We start from the raw sequence: 19828 nt of genomic DNA, 5'->3' as shown, positions 1-19828 counted from the left end.
AAGTGTAGTGGAGGAGTGGAAGGGTAGTAGATACACGAAGCCCAAGTCCAAGCGTCTTGTTTCAACTTTTTATTCAAGAAAACAATGCAAGGAAACGTAGAGGCCGAAGGCGAAACCCGTAGACAGCAAAGCAAGTGTAGTGTCGTGTTCAGCTGCTAGGAGCGAATGCATGCTTATGCCGGTGTCCGGCTTATACTTATAGCCCCGGCGCGGACTGCACAGAAAGCACCGTCCGGCGGTGATGAAAATCGGACTGAATACGGCCAGAAACACGGAATCTGTGTTTCTTACACTTGCTTTACCCTACGTTATTTAAACAAATACATAACCAATCATAACAAACAATACATCAAATTAAAGCTACGACCTTTAGCTTTCTATTGCAATAGATCACATTTCGTAAAAACTTATATTTATTTAGTAGGATGCAAAAACAATGGTCCTAGTGAAGGCACTGAACCAACTTCAGTGCGGAAAATTACAAAACTCTCTACACTGGAATAATGGACAAACTCATAAATCATACAGATAAAAAGAAGAACCCTAGACAAACATCATGATATGCGTTACTTGGGGGAAAATTATACATTGACTTAGTACGAAGCGGTAAAGTCCGAAAGTAAATGGAATCGGCTAAATTCCTGCGCAAGTACCTGTCTGCATAAATTAGCAATCTTTGCAGAGGAACCAAGCATCACTCATTACAACCAAATCCTTATAAACAAACTAAAATCATATGCAACATAGGTACGGGATATGTAATAGTGATACAAAAATGACAAAACAATGATTGAAAAGACAAATATGAGTTTGTGAGAATCAATTTCTCTCGATGATACATGAAAACCGGTCAAGGTCAGAGTGACGCTTTGGTCAGTTCGAAGCATTATCGTAAATAACACAATAATATGCAGCCATCCAGCCTAATCAGTGACTTCTATGCAAACCTAAATATAATTAGGATCGTATCAAAGATAAAAGGGACTTTGAAAGATAGAAGTTAGGTAGATATATAAAGAAAGGTATTTTATTAGAATTTGCGCCGGCCATGGTGCGCGCGCAGCATCGTATCGTCTGCTATGGGTGATCCCGTTTGTACTGTACACAAGGCTGTTTCGCTATGCGATGATTAGAGTGTTTAGGGTAGCGAAGTGCACTTGGCTACATAAGTTTATGTACATAAGAACATTCTATAGAAACATTGTTATTCTTAAATGTTTATGACTAGGTGCAAAGCAAAAATTTGCAAATCAAAATAAAGTCAGGTTGCTATGCAATATAGTACATCAACTTTGCAAAACGATGGATATTGCGCAAAACATCATAATTTCGTGAAAAAACACACGATAATTCATAAAATTAATGACTGAATCCGAAAGGAACATATAACAATCAATATTATACTATTTTCATTAAATGGAATATATATTTGTTTCTGAAAGAATCTGTGCTAGTAGCTTCCCGTCAGTATAGCATTCGGAAGAGAGAGAGAGAGATTGATTGATTGATTGATTAAACTTTATTACAGAAGGATGGAGATTTTAGGCATTGCCTAGTCTTACAATCTGTCCTTGCAAACAAAGACGAGAACAAAACAACACATGAAAAGAGTATATGGACACTACGAATTTGACGAAACATACATATGGTAATAAGTAACATTCAAAAGCAAATCAAAAGTTATAGATCTCTCTCTCTCTCTCTCTCTCTCTCTCTCTCTCTCTCTCTCTCTCTCTCTCTCTCTCTCTCTCTCTCTCCCTCACACACACACACACACACACACGTTCTCTCTCTCACACACACAAACACACACAAACACACACACATACACACACACGCACACACACACAAACATACATACACTCTCTCACATACACACACATATATACGAACACATTCACAATTCCAAACACAAGCACACTAATCAACACACATACGCATACACACACATTCAAATTTATCGCGCACTCAGGTGAGGGCTTGTGTAGGGATTGAAAGGTAGCGGGATCCTGCCGAATGGATCAGCCGACTGAAGGTTGTGTGCTGGATAGCGGAACTGGCCGGGCAGGTAACCGTAGGGCGGCGGCAACATAAAAGGTCTCTGCATTGTTTGTCGACTCTCAAGGTCGGGTGTCCATGGCCAGGACACAGTGCGAGGGTTGAAGTGAAGTCTACCTTGCTGAGGACAGCTCAGGGGAATTGAAGCTTGACGCTGTCGACGAGGCTCCACCCACATTCTGCTGGTGAATGGACTCAGTTGGCGGAACGGGCGGGGTCACGGTAGCTGGGTTAGCTTCTCGCTGAACAGTCTGCCTGATAGACTGGGTAGTCGAGTGGAGAGGTTCAAGGTCACGCAGAAGCCGAGGGGTCTCAGTATGATGTCGAGGAGGGCGTGTCCGGTGTGACGTTTTCATCTTTCGCCGTGTTGATATTTCGCTTCTCGGCCTCGTTGATCTAGTATAAACTCTACACTGAACAAAAAAACACCCTTCGATAGTACTGACAAGAAATTCAGTTGATCCCAGGATCAACACGGGCCAAAACATTGACAATATCAAAGAAACAGGAAGTTGTACACCTGTTGGTACAGGTAAACAAAATAATAGTGTTGATGTGTCCTGTTAAATTGTCTTTTCGGCGTTTGTACATAAATGGGAGATGACAACTATCGCAATATCAAGGAAGAAGATTGTTGTGAAAGTAATGCAATAATGAATAAGAGCTCAATAATGAATAAGACCTATTGGCTTAACAGAAAGGAAGAAGGCTACTCTACCTTTATGGAAGTGATGCAATAATACTGGTATTGGTGACAGAAATATGTTTTCCACCAAGAAACCGATCGATCAACCAAGGAACCAAAAGACAGAGCGAGCGATAGACGTTGCAACAGGTAGGAATGGTATTGTTTTTGGTCTGAATGAGCGTCATACAGTGGCATGTCACAGTGTAGAAGGGAAAGTAGTAAAAGTAGTTATAAATAGAAATGAATGAAATCAAAGTGTATGATGCAAATAACTTTATTTAAAATTATCACTGAGTCACAAAATAATAAAGCAAGAAAGAATACAGTGTTAGTGAAACTGTTGTAAATGGCAAAATGCTGTTGCCATGAATACACATTTGAATGCTAGTAATGTAGCACCAATATATGACCCATTGTCACACTTAAACGAAGCTCTGGCTGACTTTGTTGAGGATGTGGCGAGGTTTCCTGGGAGGGCAGTAGTCAATGTAAAAGACTATTTCTTTGAAAAAACATATACCATCTAAAGAATGGAAGTAGACTTGATCCGACAACATTTGTGTTGGCCATTGTACCAATCATGAAGTACACGATTTTTTGCAGTCACTGTCTTTTCCCCAGTAAATTTTCGAGTCAGGCGGACCTTTGACCCAGTACATTTCCCGGTAACAGCCATGCAATTCCAGGAAGCGCTGTTGTGTTGAGGCCTTGTTAAGGTTAATTTTTTTCCAAAAAATACTTGTTGAAGTTATTATTATTATTATTATTATTATCATATTATGTTGAAGTAACACGCCGTACAAGCCGTTACGCTGAATGCGTGGAGGTGTCGGGGGCGGGGGGGGGGGGGGGGGGGGTGGAGAGAGAGTTGACTCTGATATCTATGAGGACCTGTAAGCTTACAGACGGTTTCGGTTTCGGTTTCGAAGGAAGGGAGACAAACCACAGCACGTCTTCCACAGGTTGATTTCTTCGCTTCTAGTGCAGGAATAAAAAATATTCACACGCAAATTGTTAGCAGATGTTAAGATTTTAAGTACAACAATGTTAAAATAGATGAATTTTTTCACATAAAAAATACACATGTTATTGTTTGTTTGAAAGACCCTGGTAAAAATAGACAACAAACTTTCAAGTTTGAAAAGAAAGTACTTTTTGTGTTGTCCGTTTGTGATAAAGTTCACCTGTGCTCTACAATGTCTCCCAAACTGACGACTATATTTTGTACTCATTTACATTGTACAGTGAAGGGTTCGACAGTGGTAGTCTATGAACTCATACACATGTTTTTGTTAGAATTCAAATTCTTGTGACACACTTCTTCTTGTTCATTTCCTGTGCCTGTGATTTGTTTGAGCACATTGTGAGGTATTTGACCACAGACTACAAACGGAAACAAAGAACGAACAAAAACAAAAATAAAAACATGCACCAGCAATCACAGTCTAGTGCCCTCCAAAGTACACTCGCTGGGGAAAATCAAATTACAAAACTTCGAAAGCACTCACGAGAAACGCGCAAATTCGCAATCACTCCAAGTTCTTATAAAAAAACGCTGGCGCTGGACCCGAGTACTCTTCAGACTGGCTCGCTCCTCCAGTATGAAAGTTTTTGTCTTGTGCACGTGGATTTAAAAAATAAAAAAATATAAATATATTTATTTATTTTACACAATTAAAAAAATTATTAGAGTAAAATAAAACATGAAAACGTTCATAATAAACAATAGTAAACAAGAATTAAAAAAATAAAAAAAAATAGACCGCCCATGCCGGGAATCGAACCCGGATCACTTTGGCCATAGACGAATCGCTTTCCACCCGCATCACTTGGATTAAAAAAATATTTAAAATTTTTTTTAATTTATTTATTTTACACAATTAAAAAAATTATTAGAGTAAAATAAAACATTAAAACGTTCATAATAAACAATAGTAAACAAGAATTAGAAAAATTTAAAAAAAATAAAAATAGACCGCCCATGCCGGGAATCGAACCCGGATCACTTTGGCCATAGACGGACGTGCTACGAACTTTACTAGAGTTGTGCGCCTTGAATCACTGTGTGTATCTGTCGCTCTCTGTCTTTCAGTCTCACCGAGACCACACACTGCATTGTAGTTTCTTTGCCGAGACCAACGGCGACTTCCTGTCACGTGGTACATACGTCACAGAAATCCCCCATGAACACAAATTTCTCCACCTGCAAGCTACTTACCCGACGCCAAAGACGAGCCGCTCCGTCAATGAGCGACCTTGTGTACCTTACATTCATGGGGCCAAATTTGTCCAACCAATTTGTTTTTATTAACTTAGACATTTGATTCATCCTAAAATGTTTCCTTCTTACTCAAGGGACGTAACCACTCAGTACACGTTTTCGAAGAATTCGATTTTGGGGTTGAAATCTATTAAATTTTACCACCAATTTTCTTCACAGTCATGCAAGAAACTGACACGCTTTTCGTCCTTATATAATTTCACTTCTTAATTTTACCGTCAGGAAACAACATTTCAGTCTTGAGTATATGTCGAGGGGGAAATATGTACACAGGCGAAAGATGAAATCGTGACACCGGCCTCCAAATTTGATATTACAAGCCAGTCTAGAGAGAGAGAGAGAGAGAGAGAGAGACAGAGACAGAGAGAGACAGAGACAGAGAGAGACAGAGACAGAGACAGACTGAGAGGCCGACAGAGACAGAGAAAGACAGACAGACAGAGACAGCGAGAGAGACAGAGAGACAAAGACAGAGAGACACGGACAGAGAGACCGAAAGGTAGAGAGAGAGAATGTGTGTCAGAGAGAAAAACAGGGAATGAGAGTGAGGCTGAGAGGAGGGGCCGAGCCGAGAGACCGGGGAAGTCGGGGAGGGGGGGTGTATGAGTTGAGGGGCCGGGGGAAGGACAAAGCGGGAATCGGATCAAGAAAAGAATCTACACAGAAAAATCCACATTCACTTGGGAGTCGACCCTGTGACTGGTTGTGCCGCGGAGATCCGTGTCAGCGTTACGTCGGACGTTTACCCCGGCGTATTCATCTCGACCCCAGTCTGGACTTTTTGGGGCACACGCTCGGTGCGTACGTAGGCTAATACATAAACACCCTGTTGATTCCCTCGCTGTCGGTTCTTTGCGCAAGCATTGAGAAAGTGTTTCGACGACGCATTTACATCTGCCAGCCCCGCGTGGAAGACGAGACTGAGGGGGAAAACAGAATAAACTCATGTGATTTCTCCCAGCAGAAATCGAGCGAAAAGGGAAAGTATAAAACGAAGCTTACAAACGGAGCCACACTGTGTTTTCAAAGAACTGTTGTCAAAGATTTAAAAAAAAAAATAGTAAGCTTAATAAGCCTGAGAAAGTATCACATAGATCGCACAAATAGAACCAACTGTGTCCTTTTACCGAGACTACAGTGAGAACAACCTGAATCTTCGCTTTCTCGTTCGCTTGTTACAAAAAAAGTGAATTAAAACAATGGCGATGACAGTGCAACAGAGCATGGCGAAACGAGTGTGCGTGCAAGTGTTAGTGGTTGCGTGTTGCTGTGTGATCGGTGCAGGGAGCATCGTGCAGGACGCCGCCTTGCTGAACAAAGTGTTCCTGGACTCCGCGGGGACGATCAGTGTAAACGAGGTGATCAAGGAGTCTCCGGAGTCCGGACTGAATGCCTCGTGTTTTGATCCAGCCAGCGGCTACTCCAGTCTCAGGGGATGCATCACTACCAAGGTGAGAGCTAAGATTAACAGCTATTAGTATAATGCCGACGAGTCGAAGACGAGTCGCATAAAACTTGTTCGAGTCTAAATATCGGACCCTATTGCTACGATGAAAACACAATAGCGTGTATATAGCTATTCTGACATTAAATTCTGTGTTAAAATCATGTTTTTGTCAGCAACAAGTACCAGAATGGTCCATGTCGTTGATTGCAGACGACGGTTCCCTCTTTCTGCATGAAGCCACGGAAATAACCGAACATTGAAAAAACCCCGGACATGTATTACGGAGAAAACTCGAGATAACCGGATGTTTAGCATTACGTCAATATGCTAGGAATCATGTGACGTCATGACGTATCATGCTTGCCTACGTATATTGTATGTTCGAAAGTCTGACTTCTGTTGGGAATTCGCGTGGTGAAGACTGCGGTAAATCTGTAGATGATAAGAGAACAAGGATTGTCTCAGAAGAAACGACTAAATGTTTCAGACCGGTAACTTCATTAGTCAACATTGCACTATACAATGGACGTTCTATATGACAGGAGAGTTTGCTGATTTTGTGTTAAACATTGGAGAGATCGTCTACTAGAATCAGAGATCATACTGAGATAGGTCGCTTCAGACTGCAGCTTCTGGAAATTTGCAAGGTTTGTTGCCTGTTATGGTTAAAGAACTGGATTTTACACGTAATGTATGTCATGTACAGTAAGCAACAACAAAAACACACACAAAGCAAATGGCATCGTCTGTCGACTAGTCACAGAAACAAACCTGGCAAGGTATGCGTGTAGGGGAAGGGCCCCTAATATGGACCACTTTTTGTTTATTGCTGATAACTAGCTTGTTTTCTTGCGAAGAAGTTTCATTTTGTGGTTGGTAGTCCTCTCTTAGTTTAGATCTAACAGTTAGGCCTAATTAGAGTGAAATAGCTTTGATAGACCTTCAGCAAAAATTAAATACAGAAAAAATCACAAATGGTCCATATTAGGAACCTGGGCGCCCAATATGGACCAGTGAAGCGGCCTTCACGAATCACTGTAAAAAGCCCCCTATACTTCAAAATAACATGATACAACTTAGTGTGCAAGTCAGACTTATTCAAATATGCTTTAGATTGAGCTGTTTTGGGTTGATGAGAGCATTATTTGAAGCACACCAGGACACTGAAGAAGCTTATCAAAAACAGAGTGAAAATAAGTGAAATTATCAACTTCCACAAAAAAAAGACTATTTGTTATATTTTTTTGAAATCTCGAGGGCTAGTTATAGGTTATTTTCAGCAAGCTTCTTAATGAATTAATTAAAATTGCCTGAGTTTTTATTTTCTTCGATTTGTTGAAGGTGGTCCACATAAGGGGACTCACACATACTTTGAGGTTTTGCTATTATTTTTTGTTTGCAGTAGAAACTTGGGGTACACACTGTTAAAATGTAACAAATACTGTCTTAGCTGTCATATATAGCCATTTTTGTGTTATGAAAGCTTTGGCTGTGGACAGAAACGAGTCCGTTTTAGGCGGCAAATTTAGAGTGAACGCTGCCAAAAGTGAAAAAAATCGAAAAAGCCTAACGGTTTTGAGGTTTGTGTTTCTGCAACTGTTTTGACATGTGCAACTTATCCAGAGAGGGTGAATAAAGCGAATTAAATTATTTTGAGCGCTCTAGCGCCGTTAGTTTGTCAGAACAGGAGGTGGTCCATATTAGGAGCCGGTCCATATTAGGAGCCTTTCCCCTACTTTATACACGTGGAAGAAACCGGAACCATGCGTCTTTGTTCTTCAAGTTGACAATATGGACAATATGCTTTTGGACTGATATTGATAAAAAATGGCCGACTTCCCGCGTAGCATTATGCTTTGATGATCGGAAGAGACCATCCAATCACAGCCCCCGAATTCCCCCACGTGTTCATCAGAATAGCTATAATTATAGGACAAAGGCAGATAATGTACTCTTTTAGCCTCAAATTAACTGGGTGAAGTCGACTTTGCAGAGTCTTATTCACGAAGCTGGCTGCACAAAGATTTGGCATTGAATTTTTCATAAAAAGTCTTCGCAAAGTCGAATGAAAATCCTTCCTTTGAATTTGTTAACTCCAACTGCTATTAATTAAGTGACATTGAAAATGAATCCCATGGACGAACAGCAAAACTATGCGTCGCCAATGGACGTTTTCCAGACACAACTCTGTCACGATTTTCAAGCGATGTGCTGGAAGAGTTGCGCCCCTTTTTAATGAGTCTGAAACAATAACACGTGGTCGACCAGAACCACTCAACAATCGCAGCGAATAGCTGTCCATGACACCACCCGCGGGTTAGGGGGAAGAATTTACCCGATGCTCCCCAGCATGTGGTAAGAGGCGACTAACGGATTCTGTTTCTCCTTTTGCCCTTGTTAAGTGTTTCTTGTATAGAATATAGTCAATGTTTGTAAAGATCCGCTTAGTCAAGCAGTATGTAAGAAATGTTAAGTCCTTTGTACTGGAAACTAGCATTCTCCCAGTAAGGTCATTTATTCCCCCCTCTGCTTCTTTACCTCTGTAAACTTGTAGGGGTAGTTATTTTTCGATAATGACCCAGCAACCAAACAAATAACGACCCAGCAACAGCCTGAATCCTCGATAGTGCAATGGGTTGAGAGGTTGTTCTGTTTCGGTACTACTTTTTGCGACTGAAAAGTTCCGAACGCTCTAATGTACGAAGTATACATCTCTGGAGCAAACAATACAAACATACCGCATTTAAATTAACAACTACAGGCCTGAACACATGAATCTCCATATAAAATCCATGAGTTCGGTTGTTTTCTGAATCCAGATCAAACCGTTCATCACAAGCAATTTCCCAAGGCAAGTAACTCATACTTTGTCTAGCGACAAGAGTAGTTCCCCTTCTTTTCACTCAGTTCCTTCGACAACAGACTGCAATCCGACGGTCAGTTTTCAACAATATTTCATTTAATAAACAGATCACACGCAACCAAATGCACACATCTCATCAATTTAAACAACATAAAGGGGTTTCATACACTATTTTCCCCAGAAAACTGAACTTCATACAGTTTTTAACGTTGGAACACGGGTGCAAAAGTTCGTCTGCTAGTCCCATTTGACGAAAAAACATTATCCTTAGCGATACCAAAACATATACAGAACACACAATATCTGCCTTTGCCGCCACAGCAGAATAACAGCATATCTGTGTACTTGATTTTAGCCCAAAATAGGAAAACTCACAAGAAGTGTTAACAGAATGGAATGATTTGCACGGAACTATACAACCGCGCATTAATCGATCGCCTGCGCAGGTTGACTGGTTGAGAGAATAGGATTCGATCAAACTTTCGCAAAAAAACTCCTCTTTTCTTTGAATAACTGAAGAAAGGAGGAATAAAGAGGTTACACACCTCGTCTCAGTGATTATAAAAAATAATGGTCTCAGTTCGCGGTCATGAAAAAGCTCGCTAAAGCTCGCATTTTTCATGATCCGCTAACTTCGACCATTATTTTTGATAATCACTGAGACTCGGCGTGTAACCTCTACATATTGTACTACTGTACTGACGTTGCAAGCCCCTGGAGCAATTTTTTTATTAGTGCTTTTGTGAACAAGAAACAATTAACAAGTGGCTCTATCCCATCCCCCCTCCCCTTTCCCCGTCGCGATGTAACCTTGAACGGTTGAAAACGACGTTAATCACCAAATAAAGAAAGAAAGAAAAGAAAGCTGTCCATGATGAGTATTTTATCGTCTATTGTATGGAACGCCAGATACGCCATGTCCGGACTTTCGAGCTATACTCGTCTTTGATTGGTTCAAATGTCCTCGCGTAATTCCGCCCGGACTTTTATCGGGAACGTTCGCGTATGGGTTCGGCACTTTCTGCCTGGAGTTTTAGATCGAGAAATTTAAAAAAAAGTTGGAACGGAATAGAATCGGATCGAGGTTAAAATGTCCTCGCGCAATTCCGCCCGGACTTTTATCGCAAACGTTCGGCACTTGTTTTGCACGGACTTTTAGATAGAGACAAGGGCGGATCAATTCACTTTGGAGGGGGGGGGGGGGTGTTACAAAATGACTGCGAAGATACAAGTTGACGGCGCCTAAGCTTTTAGGGGGGTCCGGGGGCATGCCCCCCTGGAAATTTTTTTTATCCAAAGAAGCAAAATAGAGCTATCTGGTGCATCCTGAGCCAATAAATTACCTCTTTTTTGGGGGGGTGGCGGGGGGTGGGGGGGGTTACGTAACCCGTGTAACCCCCCCCCCCCCCAGATCCGCACTTGTAGAGACATCAGAACAGTGGGATTGGAAGAGAGTCGGATCAAAGAAACCAACATTAACCGCGCGTGTGAGTGTGAACACAGCCATTTCGTGGAAGCGGTTCTTGCAAACAGTACACACTTCAGATAAGTGCTCATGAGTTGTTTCCCTTGATTCAAATAAAGGGTTTTGACTGACTGAACACAGAGATTCTGACCGTTTGTGCATCGGTTTGATTTGTCCACTATCCTTTTTTCTGTGAGCGTGTATCATAATCGCACACACACACACACGCACACACACACACACACACACACACACACACATACACACACGCACGCACGCACGCACACTGACACACTGACACACACACACTGACATCTGAAACCCTGCCTCATCCCCCACCTCAGTCACCCTCTCCCCGATTTGGAAAAAGAAAGCAATATAATTTGAAACAGTATTATCTGACGCCCGAGCAAATATTCTCGGAACAGTGTAGAACTTTCTTTGTGACCTTGGTCTTAACGAAACATCTAGCAGTCTGATGAGTAACGGATGGCGCATGAAATGAGTCATTTGTGTCGTTTTACGCCTCTTTTTACAGTTCTACTTTGAGAGGATGCCGCACACACATAACAATAGTCCTTCCTTTACGCTCTTTTAAGTAAAAAAAAAAAAAAGGTCTGACAAGGCGTGTACGTCGAATGACAAATATACATACCCTTACTTGAATAAAATGCTATACCAGGCAAAAATAAACCAGAAAATACATCTCTGACAACAACAACAACTACAACAACAACTCAATTAATGTCTGCAAAGGAAGCAGGACAGTTGCTGACTTCAGTACGTAGGCCTATCTAAAGAAGTAGATACACATATAGCGAGCAAAATTGCGTACAGATCTGTCTAAAATCTGTATTTTTCTGTTTAATTTAACATTCTGCCTGTAAGAAAATATCTTCTTCAAGCACCTATGATACATGGGTCTTGGCAATGATCGCATTCACATCTTGCACCATTAACAGCACAGGAGCTTGTATCCAATCGCCGGTCGATCATTATTTACAGTCCACTACTACGACATACTACTACTATATACTACAGTAGTATGTCGTAGTAGTGGACTGTAAATAATGATCGACCGGTGATTGGATACAAGCTCCTGTGATTAACAGCGCAACATCAATTGCTATTAGTAATCCTGCGTTTTGAAGAATTTGAGTGATCGCCCTTGATTTCAAAGCAATTACATATTATGAGTGTCCGGTAAATTCCCATTCCATGTTTTTAGTGAGTAGAGAATAGCTCGAAAGTCCGGGCGGAATTCCTCGCGTAATTCCTCGAGGAATTGCGCGAGGACATTAAAAGTCCGGGCGGAATTTCTGACCCTGGCAATCAACGACGAGAATAGCTCGAAAGTCCGCGCGGAATTCCGCGAGGAATTCCGCGGGGACATGGCGTATCTGGCGTTCCATAACCAGAAGTGTCCGTTATACAATAGACAGGTAGTTGTCGTTGAAAGTTGAATTATATTGGAAAGAACCGGTACCTCGTTGGGGTTACTTTGGGGTGGTCGGAATGGGCAGGTGGTTGTCGTTGAAAGTTGAATTATATTGGAAAGAACCGGTACCTCGTTGGGGTTACTTTGGGGTGGTCGGAATAGGCAGGTGGTCGTTATCAAGAGGTGGTCGCCAGTGCAGGTTCCACTGTAGTGCAGAGGGGAGGGAGGGGGGGGGGTAATGGGAAGGGGAATGCTAAGTTCAGTCCCGGAGAAGAATAGGCAATAAACCATTGTACATTCTATCACGGGTTGAAGGTGGTAGGCACTAAACTTGTGTATCCTTGGCATTCGATGTCATTAATCCAACAAATAAGCCCACAAATTTGTGGGGCACATTTCCAGTTTGTGGACCACAAAAATAAGCCCACAAATTTGTGGGACACATTTCCAGTTTGTGGACCACAAAATGAAGGCCAAAACAAAATGTGGGGCACAAAATGTGCGCCATAAAAATAAAGGCAAATAAAAGTAGCCCTTAAATAAAATATGAAGCAAGTTTTTGTGGACCATAAAATTCGATTGATCACTTTCCCGAGAAGTCGGTTTTAAGACACAATAAAACGCTCTTCCTTAGAGCACATTTCGCGTTTGTGGCCCACAAAAATAAGCCCAAAACGTGTGGGATTACTGACATCGAATGCCAAGGATACTTGTGATCCTAGGATCACGGGCTGAATCCAGGACTGGACAGACAGACATGGTTCAACTTTATGTGCAGACTCAGAGTGAACCTTATTCTCAACCCTACCCCGTGACACCACTTTTCTTTTCTTTACAATTATTCTCTGCATCCCTCCCCATTCCCCTCTGTCCACAAGGAGTGCCATGCTTGTAGAAGTCTGAAAATGGTGTTGTTTTTGTTGGTTTACAGTGTTGTTGTTAATGGTACTGTATTGTTGTTGGTGTTGTTTTGTAGGTTTTTTTGTTGGTGTTGTTGACATTGTTGGTGTTGTTGAGTGGGGGGAGGAGGAGGAAGAGGAGGAGGGGGAGGATTGGGTAAACATTACGAGACTGGTGATTTGTGACTAGCTACTACCAACTCTGCTACCCGGTCCCAATGCTGGTTTAGACGAGCCGGAGTGTGCGTCTGTGTGTGTGGTGTATGTGTGTGTGTGTGTGCGTGTGCGTGTGTGTTTGTGTGTGTGTGTCTCTCTCTATGTCTGTCTGTCTGTCTCTGTGTCTGTTTGTATCTCTCTGTCTCACTCTCTGTCTCTCTCTGTCTCTGACTCTCTGTCTCTCTCTCTCTCTCTGTCTCTCTCTCTGTCTCTCTTTCTGTCTCTCTCTGTCTCTCTCTGTCTCTCTCTCTCTCTGTCTCTCTCTGTCTCTGTCTCTGTCTCTGTCTCTGTCTCTCAGGCTCTCTCTCTGTGTCTCTCTCTGTCTGTCTCTGTCTCTCTGTCTGTCTGTCTGTCTGTCTGTCTGTCTCTCTCTCTCTCTCTCTCTCTCTCTCTCTCTCTCTCTCTCTGTGTGTGTTTAACGGACACAGTTCTGTCCGTGTATACTCTTCTCTGTTTCTCTCTCCTAACGGTTCCAAACACGAAGATATCTTGAATGGGAAATTGCGTAGTTTGTAGATAATAGTTTGCCTATAGATACAAGTCAAGCAAGCATATAACGTGACACCTTATCTTTCTAGTAGGTCATTTAATGGGTTATTCTGCACATGCCTGCTGCGTAAATGTCCCGGGGGAAAAAGAATGTCTGTAAATATTTTGCATAATGCAGACATATTTACGCCTTTGCTTTATCGTGTGCACGCGTCTTGCACTGACAACAGCATATTTACGAAGTTTTGTGAATCAGGTTCAACCATTCATATTAGTCTTTTAACATGTTGCGGCTTGGAGTCGCGAAGGCAATCTTGGCCACACTCGATTTGTCAATGACAATAGTGGTGTGTGTGTGTGTGTGTGTGTGTATGTGCGGTGTATATATATATATATGTGTGTGTGTGTGTGTGTGTGTGTGTGTGTGTGTGTGTGTGTGTGTGTTTATGTGTGTTTGATTTGCGTGTATGTGTGTGTACGAGTGTGTGTGCGTCTGTGTGTGTGGTGTATGTGTGTGTGGGGGGGGGGGGGGGGCATGTGTGTGTGTGTGTGTGTGTGGGCGTGCGTGTTTGTTGTTTCTGCCCCTTCACCTGTCTTTTCTTCTTCGCCGTGACGGAAAATGTGTAAAGCGAACGACGACGTAATCCCACCCTGACATGTAAGCTCATAATTATGTCTGCACACTCGTGTTACTGGGTCACCTGCACCAGGACATAAGGTCACAATCTGTCAACTTTCATTTTGTAAATTGTGATCAGCGCTTTCGCTCACACGGACACGCACGCAGGCCCGCACACACGTGTTTGCTTCCCCCCCCCCCCTTTTTTTCTCTCCAACGCTCTGTGCTTTTATGTCGATATCTGTCTGTTTGTCTGTCTTTCTGTCTTTCTTTTTCTCTCTGTCCTGCTGTCTGTCTGTTGGTCTGTCTGCCTGGCTAACACTGACACACACTCACATACACACACACACACACGCACACACGTACACGCACGCTCGCACGCACGCACGCACACACACACACACACACGCACATACACACAAACACTCACTTCCACACACACACACACACACACACACTCACATACGCACACACATACAGACACATACAGACACACACATACACACACACACACACACACACACACGCGCGCGCGCTTGCGCGCACACCCCTTCTCTCTCCGTCAGTCTGTGTGTGTGTGCATGTGATCGTCTGTTTGTTGTTGAGTGTTCAATCATGCGTGTCTCGCTGCGCTTCTAGCGGTTCTATGTTTGCAATCAGTATTTTTGACTGTATCTACGAATTCCTGGCCTGTTAAAGATGGTCTAAGAGTTGGACATTTGAATATTAATCATGCCATAAATAAGCTTGATGAGGTAGCAGCTATTCTTCTCAACTCAGGCAAATACTTTCACATTTTTGGACTCTCTGAGTCGAGACTTAACAGCAATCTGTATGTGCATGCGACTGTCAGTGTACCTGTATCGGAGTTTACCTACATGTCTAGTTCTATGCACAGGTTGTTTTGACTTGCACCCCTTTGTGTGAATAGAGGGGTGCGGTTTAGCTGAGTAGAGTTTTTGCGTAGGGTATTTGCTGCTGTGTAGCTGTCCTTCTTTTTTCTTTCATACAAACTAAAGATAAAATCTACAACAACAACAACCAGAAAACAACAACAACAACCAGAAAACAACAACCAGAAAACAACAACCAGAAAACAACAACAACAACAACCAGAAAACAACAACCAGAAAACAACAACCAGAAAACAACAACAACAACCAGAAAACAACAACAACAACAACCAGAAAACAACAACCAGAAAACAACAACAACCAAAAAACAACAACAACAACCAGAAAACAACAACAACCAGAAAACAACAACAACAACAACAACCAGAAAACAACAACAACAACCAGAAAACAACAACAACAACAACCAGAAAACAACAACCAGAAAACAACAACAAATACAACCAGAAAACAACAACAACAACCAGAAAACAACAACCAGAAAACAACAACAACAACAACAACCAGAAAACAACAGCAACAACAACCAGACAACAACAACAACCAGAAAACAACAACAACAACAACAACAACCAGAAAACAACAACAACAACCAGAAAACAACAACAACCAGAAAACAACAACAACAACAACAACAACAACAACCAGAACACAACAACAACAACAACCAGAAAACAACAACAACAACAACAACAACCAGAAAACAACAACTAGAAAACAACAACAACAACCAGAAAACAACAACAACAACAACAACCAGAAAACAACAACAACAACAGTACTAATTTGATTAGCTCGTTACTTTTAATTCCTTGTACTTGATAAATTGACAATAACACATTAACAGGTGTGAGGAGGAAAAGTCATCTTTGAATTATTCATTGAGACCGGTCATTCACCGACACAAAAACCCTTTGTGCTAGCAGTTTACGGTGCACTTGAAGCACCTTGCGCATGTTTTCTACGCATGTTAATTACAACCTTACCTGTCACTTTGATTATCTGTGTCACCGACAGTCCTTCCGGTGGGAAAAAAATTCTAATGCCAAATAAAAAAAAGAAAATGTTTGTTTTTGAGGACAAGGAAAATTATAAACAAAACTTTCATTAAAAAACAAGTTATTGCTGGAAACCGTGCGAGCTTTGTCCCCTAGATGGGGGAAACAGTATACACTCCCGGTAAAGTCTGCAAAATTGAGTTTAAGAAAAATAATTATGATTATAATAATAACAAGAAGAATAATAAATAACTTTTCTATAGCGCGAGTCCCATCAATTGGCTCCAGGCGCTTTACAACTTCATTCAATATTTCTCCTTTTACCCAAGTTGTTAAGTGGTTTTTGTGTGGAGTATGGTCAGTGTTTGTAAAGATTTTGGTCAGGCGGTGTGTAGGAAATGTTTGGTCCTTTGTGCTGGAAACTTGCATTCTCCCAGTGGGGTCATGTATTGTACTACGTTGCAGGCCCCTGGAGCAATTTTTTGATTGGTGCTTTTGTGAACAAGAAGCGCTTAATAAGTGGCTCTATCCCGTCTCCCCCCCTTTCCCCTATCCCATCTCCCCCCTTTCCCTCGTCGCGATATAACCTTCGTGGTTGAAAACGACGTTAAACACCAAATAAAAAAATTCAATATGGGTCAAGGCATATGGTCGCTGCTTTGGGATGAGGGTGTGGGTGTTGGTGTGTGATGGCCCGGTGTGAGGGGGGGGGGGGGCTTTCTATACAAGCATAGTTATGAGAGATGTAGAAGACTGTCGCCAAAATCTCGCTTGTTTTCCTTCCAAACCAGCGTCATTGGCCTGTGCGGCAAAAGCAATTGAAACTGATGTACAATTCCAGGAGTGGTAATGTTGTTCTTTTTCCCCCTTGGACTATACTGATATTCTAGGTCAAATTGTGTGCGGAAGTGCTGGTGGATTATTCCCCTTCACACAACTTCCCACAAGCAACTCTTTATATGTAAAATGTTGAATTTTAATGTCTAATGTAAAGCGCCATGAGACTGCCATTTGGTGGTGAACAGCGCTATAAAAGAATGTTTTATTATTATCATTATTAAGCACAAGACAATGTACGCACGGAAAAGGTCATGAAGTCCACGTCAGAGTTCAGTTGGTTATACTTATAGCGGCAACACAAAAATAACCCCCAAAACACAGAGGTCGTGGAGGAGAGGGAGTGGGGGTTTGAGAGGTTGGATGTTGGTGATCATACGTGTAAAAGGCCACTCGTGCTAAAACAAAACAAGTCGCGTAAGGCGAAATTACTACATTTAGTCAAGCTGTGGAACTCACAGAATGAAACTGAACGTAGTCCGCCGCTAGTGCAAAAGGCAGTGAAAGTGACGAGCCTGTTTGGCGCGGTAGCGATTGCGCTGTGCTTCATAGCACGCTTTACTGTACCTCTCTTCGTTTTAACTTTCTGAGCGTGTTTTTAATCCAAACATATCATATCTATATGTTTTTGGAATCAGGAACCGACAAGGAATAAGATGAAATAGTTTTTAAAACGATTTCGAAAATTTAATTTTGATCATAATTTTTATATTTTTAATTTTCAGAGCTTGTTTTTAATCCAAATATAACATATGTATATGGTTTTGGAATCAGAAAATGACGAAGAATAAGATGAAATTGTTTTTGGATCGTTTAATAAAAAAATTATTTTAATTACAAGTTTCCGATTTTTAATGACCAAACTCACTCATTAGTTTTTAAGCCACCAAGCTGAAATGCAATACCAAACCCCAGGCTTCGTGGAAGACTGCTTTGCCAAAATTTCAAGCAATTTAATGGAAAAATGAGGGTGTGACAGTGCCGCCTCAACTTTTACAAAAAGCCGGATATGACGTCATCAAAGGTATTTATCGAAAAAATGAAAAAAACGTTCGGGGATATCATACCCAGGAACTCTCATGTCAAATTTCATAAAGATCGGTCCAGTAGTTTAGTCTGAATCGCTCTACACACACACACAGACAGACACACACACACACACACACACACACACACACACACACACACACACACACACACACACACACACACACACACACCACGACCCTCGCCTCGATTCCCCCCTCTATATTAAAACATTTAGTCAAAACTTGACTAAATGTGAAAAGGGTGAGTGCGGGCGGAAGTTGCAGACTTTTTCGGTATGTGTGAGTGGGCGGAGGGGTGTACGGTTTGGGTATCGATGATGATGATGATGATGATGATGATGATTGATGATGATGATGATGATGATGATGATGATGATGATTGATGATGATGATGATGATTGATGATGATGATGATTGATGATTGATGATGATGATTGATGATGATGATGATGATTGATGATGATTGATCATGATTGATGATGATGATGATCGATGATGATCGATGATGATGATGATGATGATTGATGATGATGATGTTGATGGATGATGATGAATGATGATGATTGATGATGATGATGTTGATGAATGATGATGATAATGATGATGATGATGATGATGATGATGATGATGATGATGATGATGATTGATGATTGATGATGATGATGATTGATGATGACGACGACGATGATGATGATTGATGATGACGATGATGATGATGAATGATGATGAATGATGATTGATGATGATGATGATGATGATGTTGATTACAGTGTGTGGGGACGGAGGACCTGGGCAGACTGTACGGTGTCGCTGTGGACTCCCCCCTGGCGCCCAGTGACGTGCAGACCGTCACGCCTGGCTTGTTGCACGTGCTGACCCAGAAACAATGCTCCTCTGACGTCACTAAGTCATACAAGCCGCCCGCCACTGCTGCAGGTACGATGGTGTGAGGCGTCGCTTCCACCTAGAAGACGAATTCCACACACACGCACGCACACGCACGCACACACACACACACACACACACACACACACACACACACACACACACACACACACACACACACACACACACACTGTCACACACACACACACTGTCACACACACACACACACACACACACACACACACACACACACACACACACACACACACTGTCACACACACACACACACGAAATCCGAAGATAACTCTGTCGGGTTTGAATGGGTTGTGAAAGAGTGCATGCCCTTGCTTTTTACTCGGACAAACATTGGAAGGATCAATCATCAGCGAGGGTTGTGTCTGAAAGACTCAGACAGGGAGCACGTGTGACTTTATTTGTAAGAGAAAAGGCAAGGGTGTCAAGGGTATTCACTCTTTCACAGCCCTCACAAACCCGACGGAGTTATTTCCGAAAATCGTCGATGTTGTGTTACATTACAAACAGACAAGAAAACCGTCACAATTAGCGCTCGCATAGAGTCGGGAATGAGCCTCTGCTATGATGGCTTAATTGTGAATAAATGGGATTCCTCTGCACATTGATTCAGAGTACATTGATGTTGACTATATGTGTACCAACATCA

General features: G+C 41.9%; 1 protein-coding gene across 2 annotated transcripts in view; it reads left to right on the top strand.

Moving 5' to 3' along the window:
- LOC138970586 (metal cation symporter ZIP14-like) overlaps window positions 1-19828 on the top strand; it is a 47982-nt gene that overhangs the window by 14648 nt on the left and 13506 nt on the right. Inside the window, exons 1-2 of one of the 2 annotated variants that reach the window (XM_070343053.1) lie at window positions 5699-6478; window positions 19032-19197. The exons of the other annotated variant lie outside the window; for it this stretch is intronic. Coding sequence (XP_070199154.1) covers window positions 6227-6478; window positions 19032-19197 — 418 coding nt within the window. The 5' untranslated portion in view covers window positions 5699-6226. Of the gene's footprint in view, window positions 1-5698; window positions 6479-19031; window positions 19198-19828 lie in introns of those variants that run through there. 2 annotated transcript variants of the gene reach the window in all.

Source organism: Littorina saxatilis, linkage group LG7 (assembly GCF_037325665.1).
Source record: "Littorina saxatilis isolate snail1 linkage group LG7, US_GU_Lsax_2.0, whole genome shotgun sequence".
Lineage (NCBI taxonomy): Eukaryota > Metazoa > Mollusca > Gastropoda > Littorinimorpha > Littorinidae > Littorina > Littorina saxatilis.
This window is presented reverse-complemented; position numbering and strand designations above follow the sequence as displayed.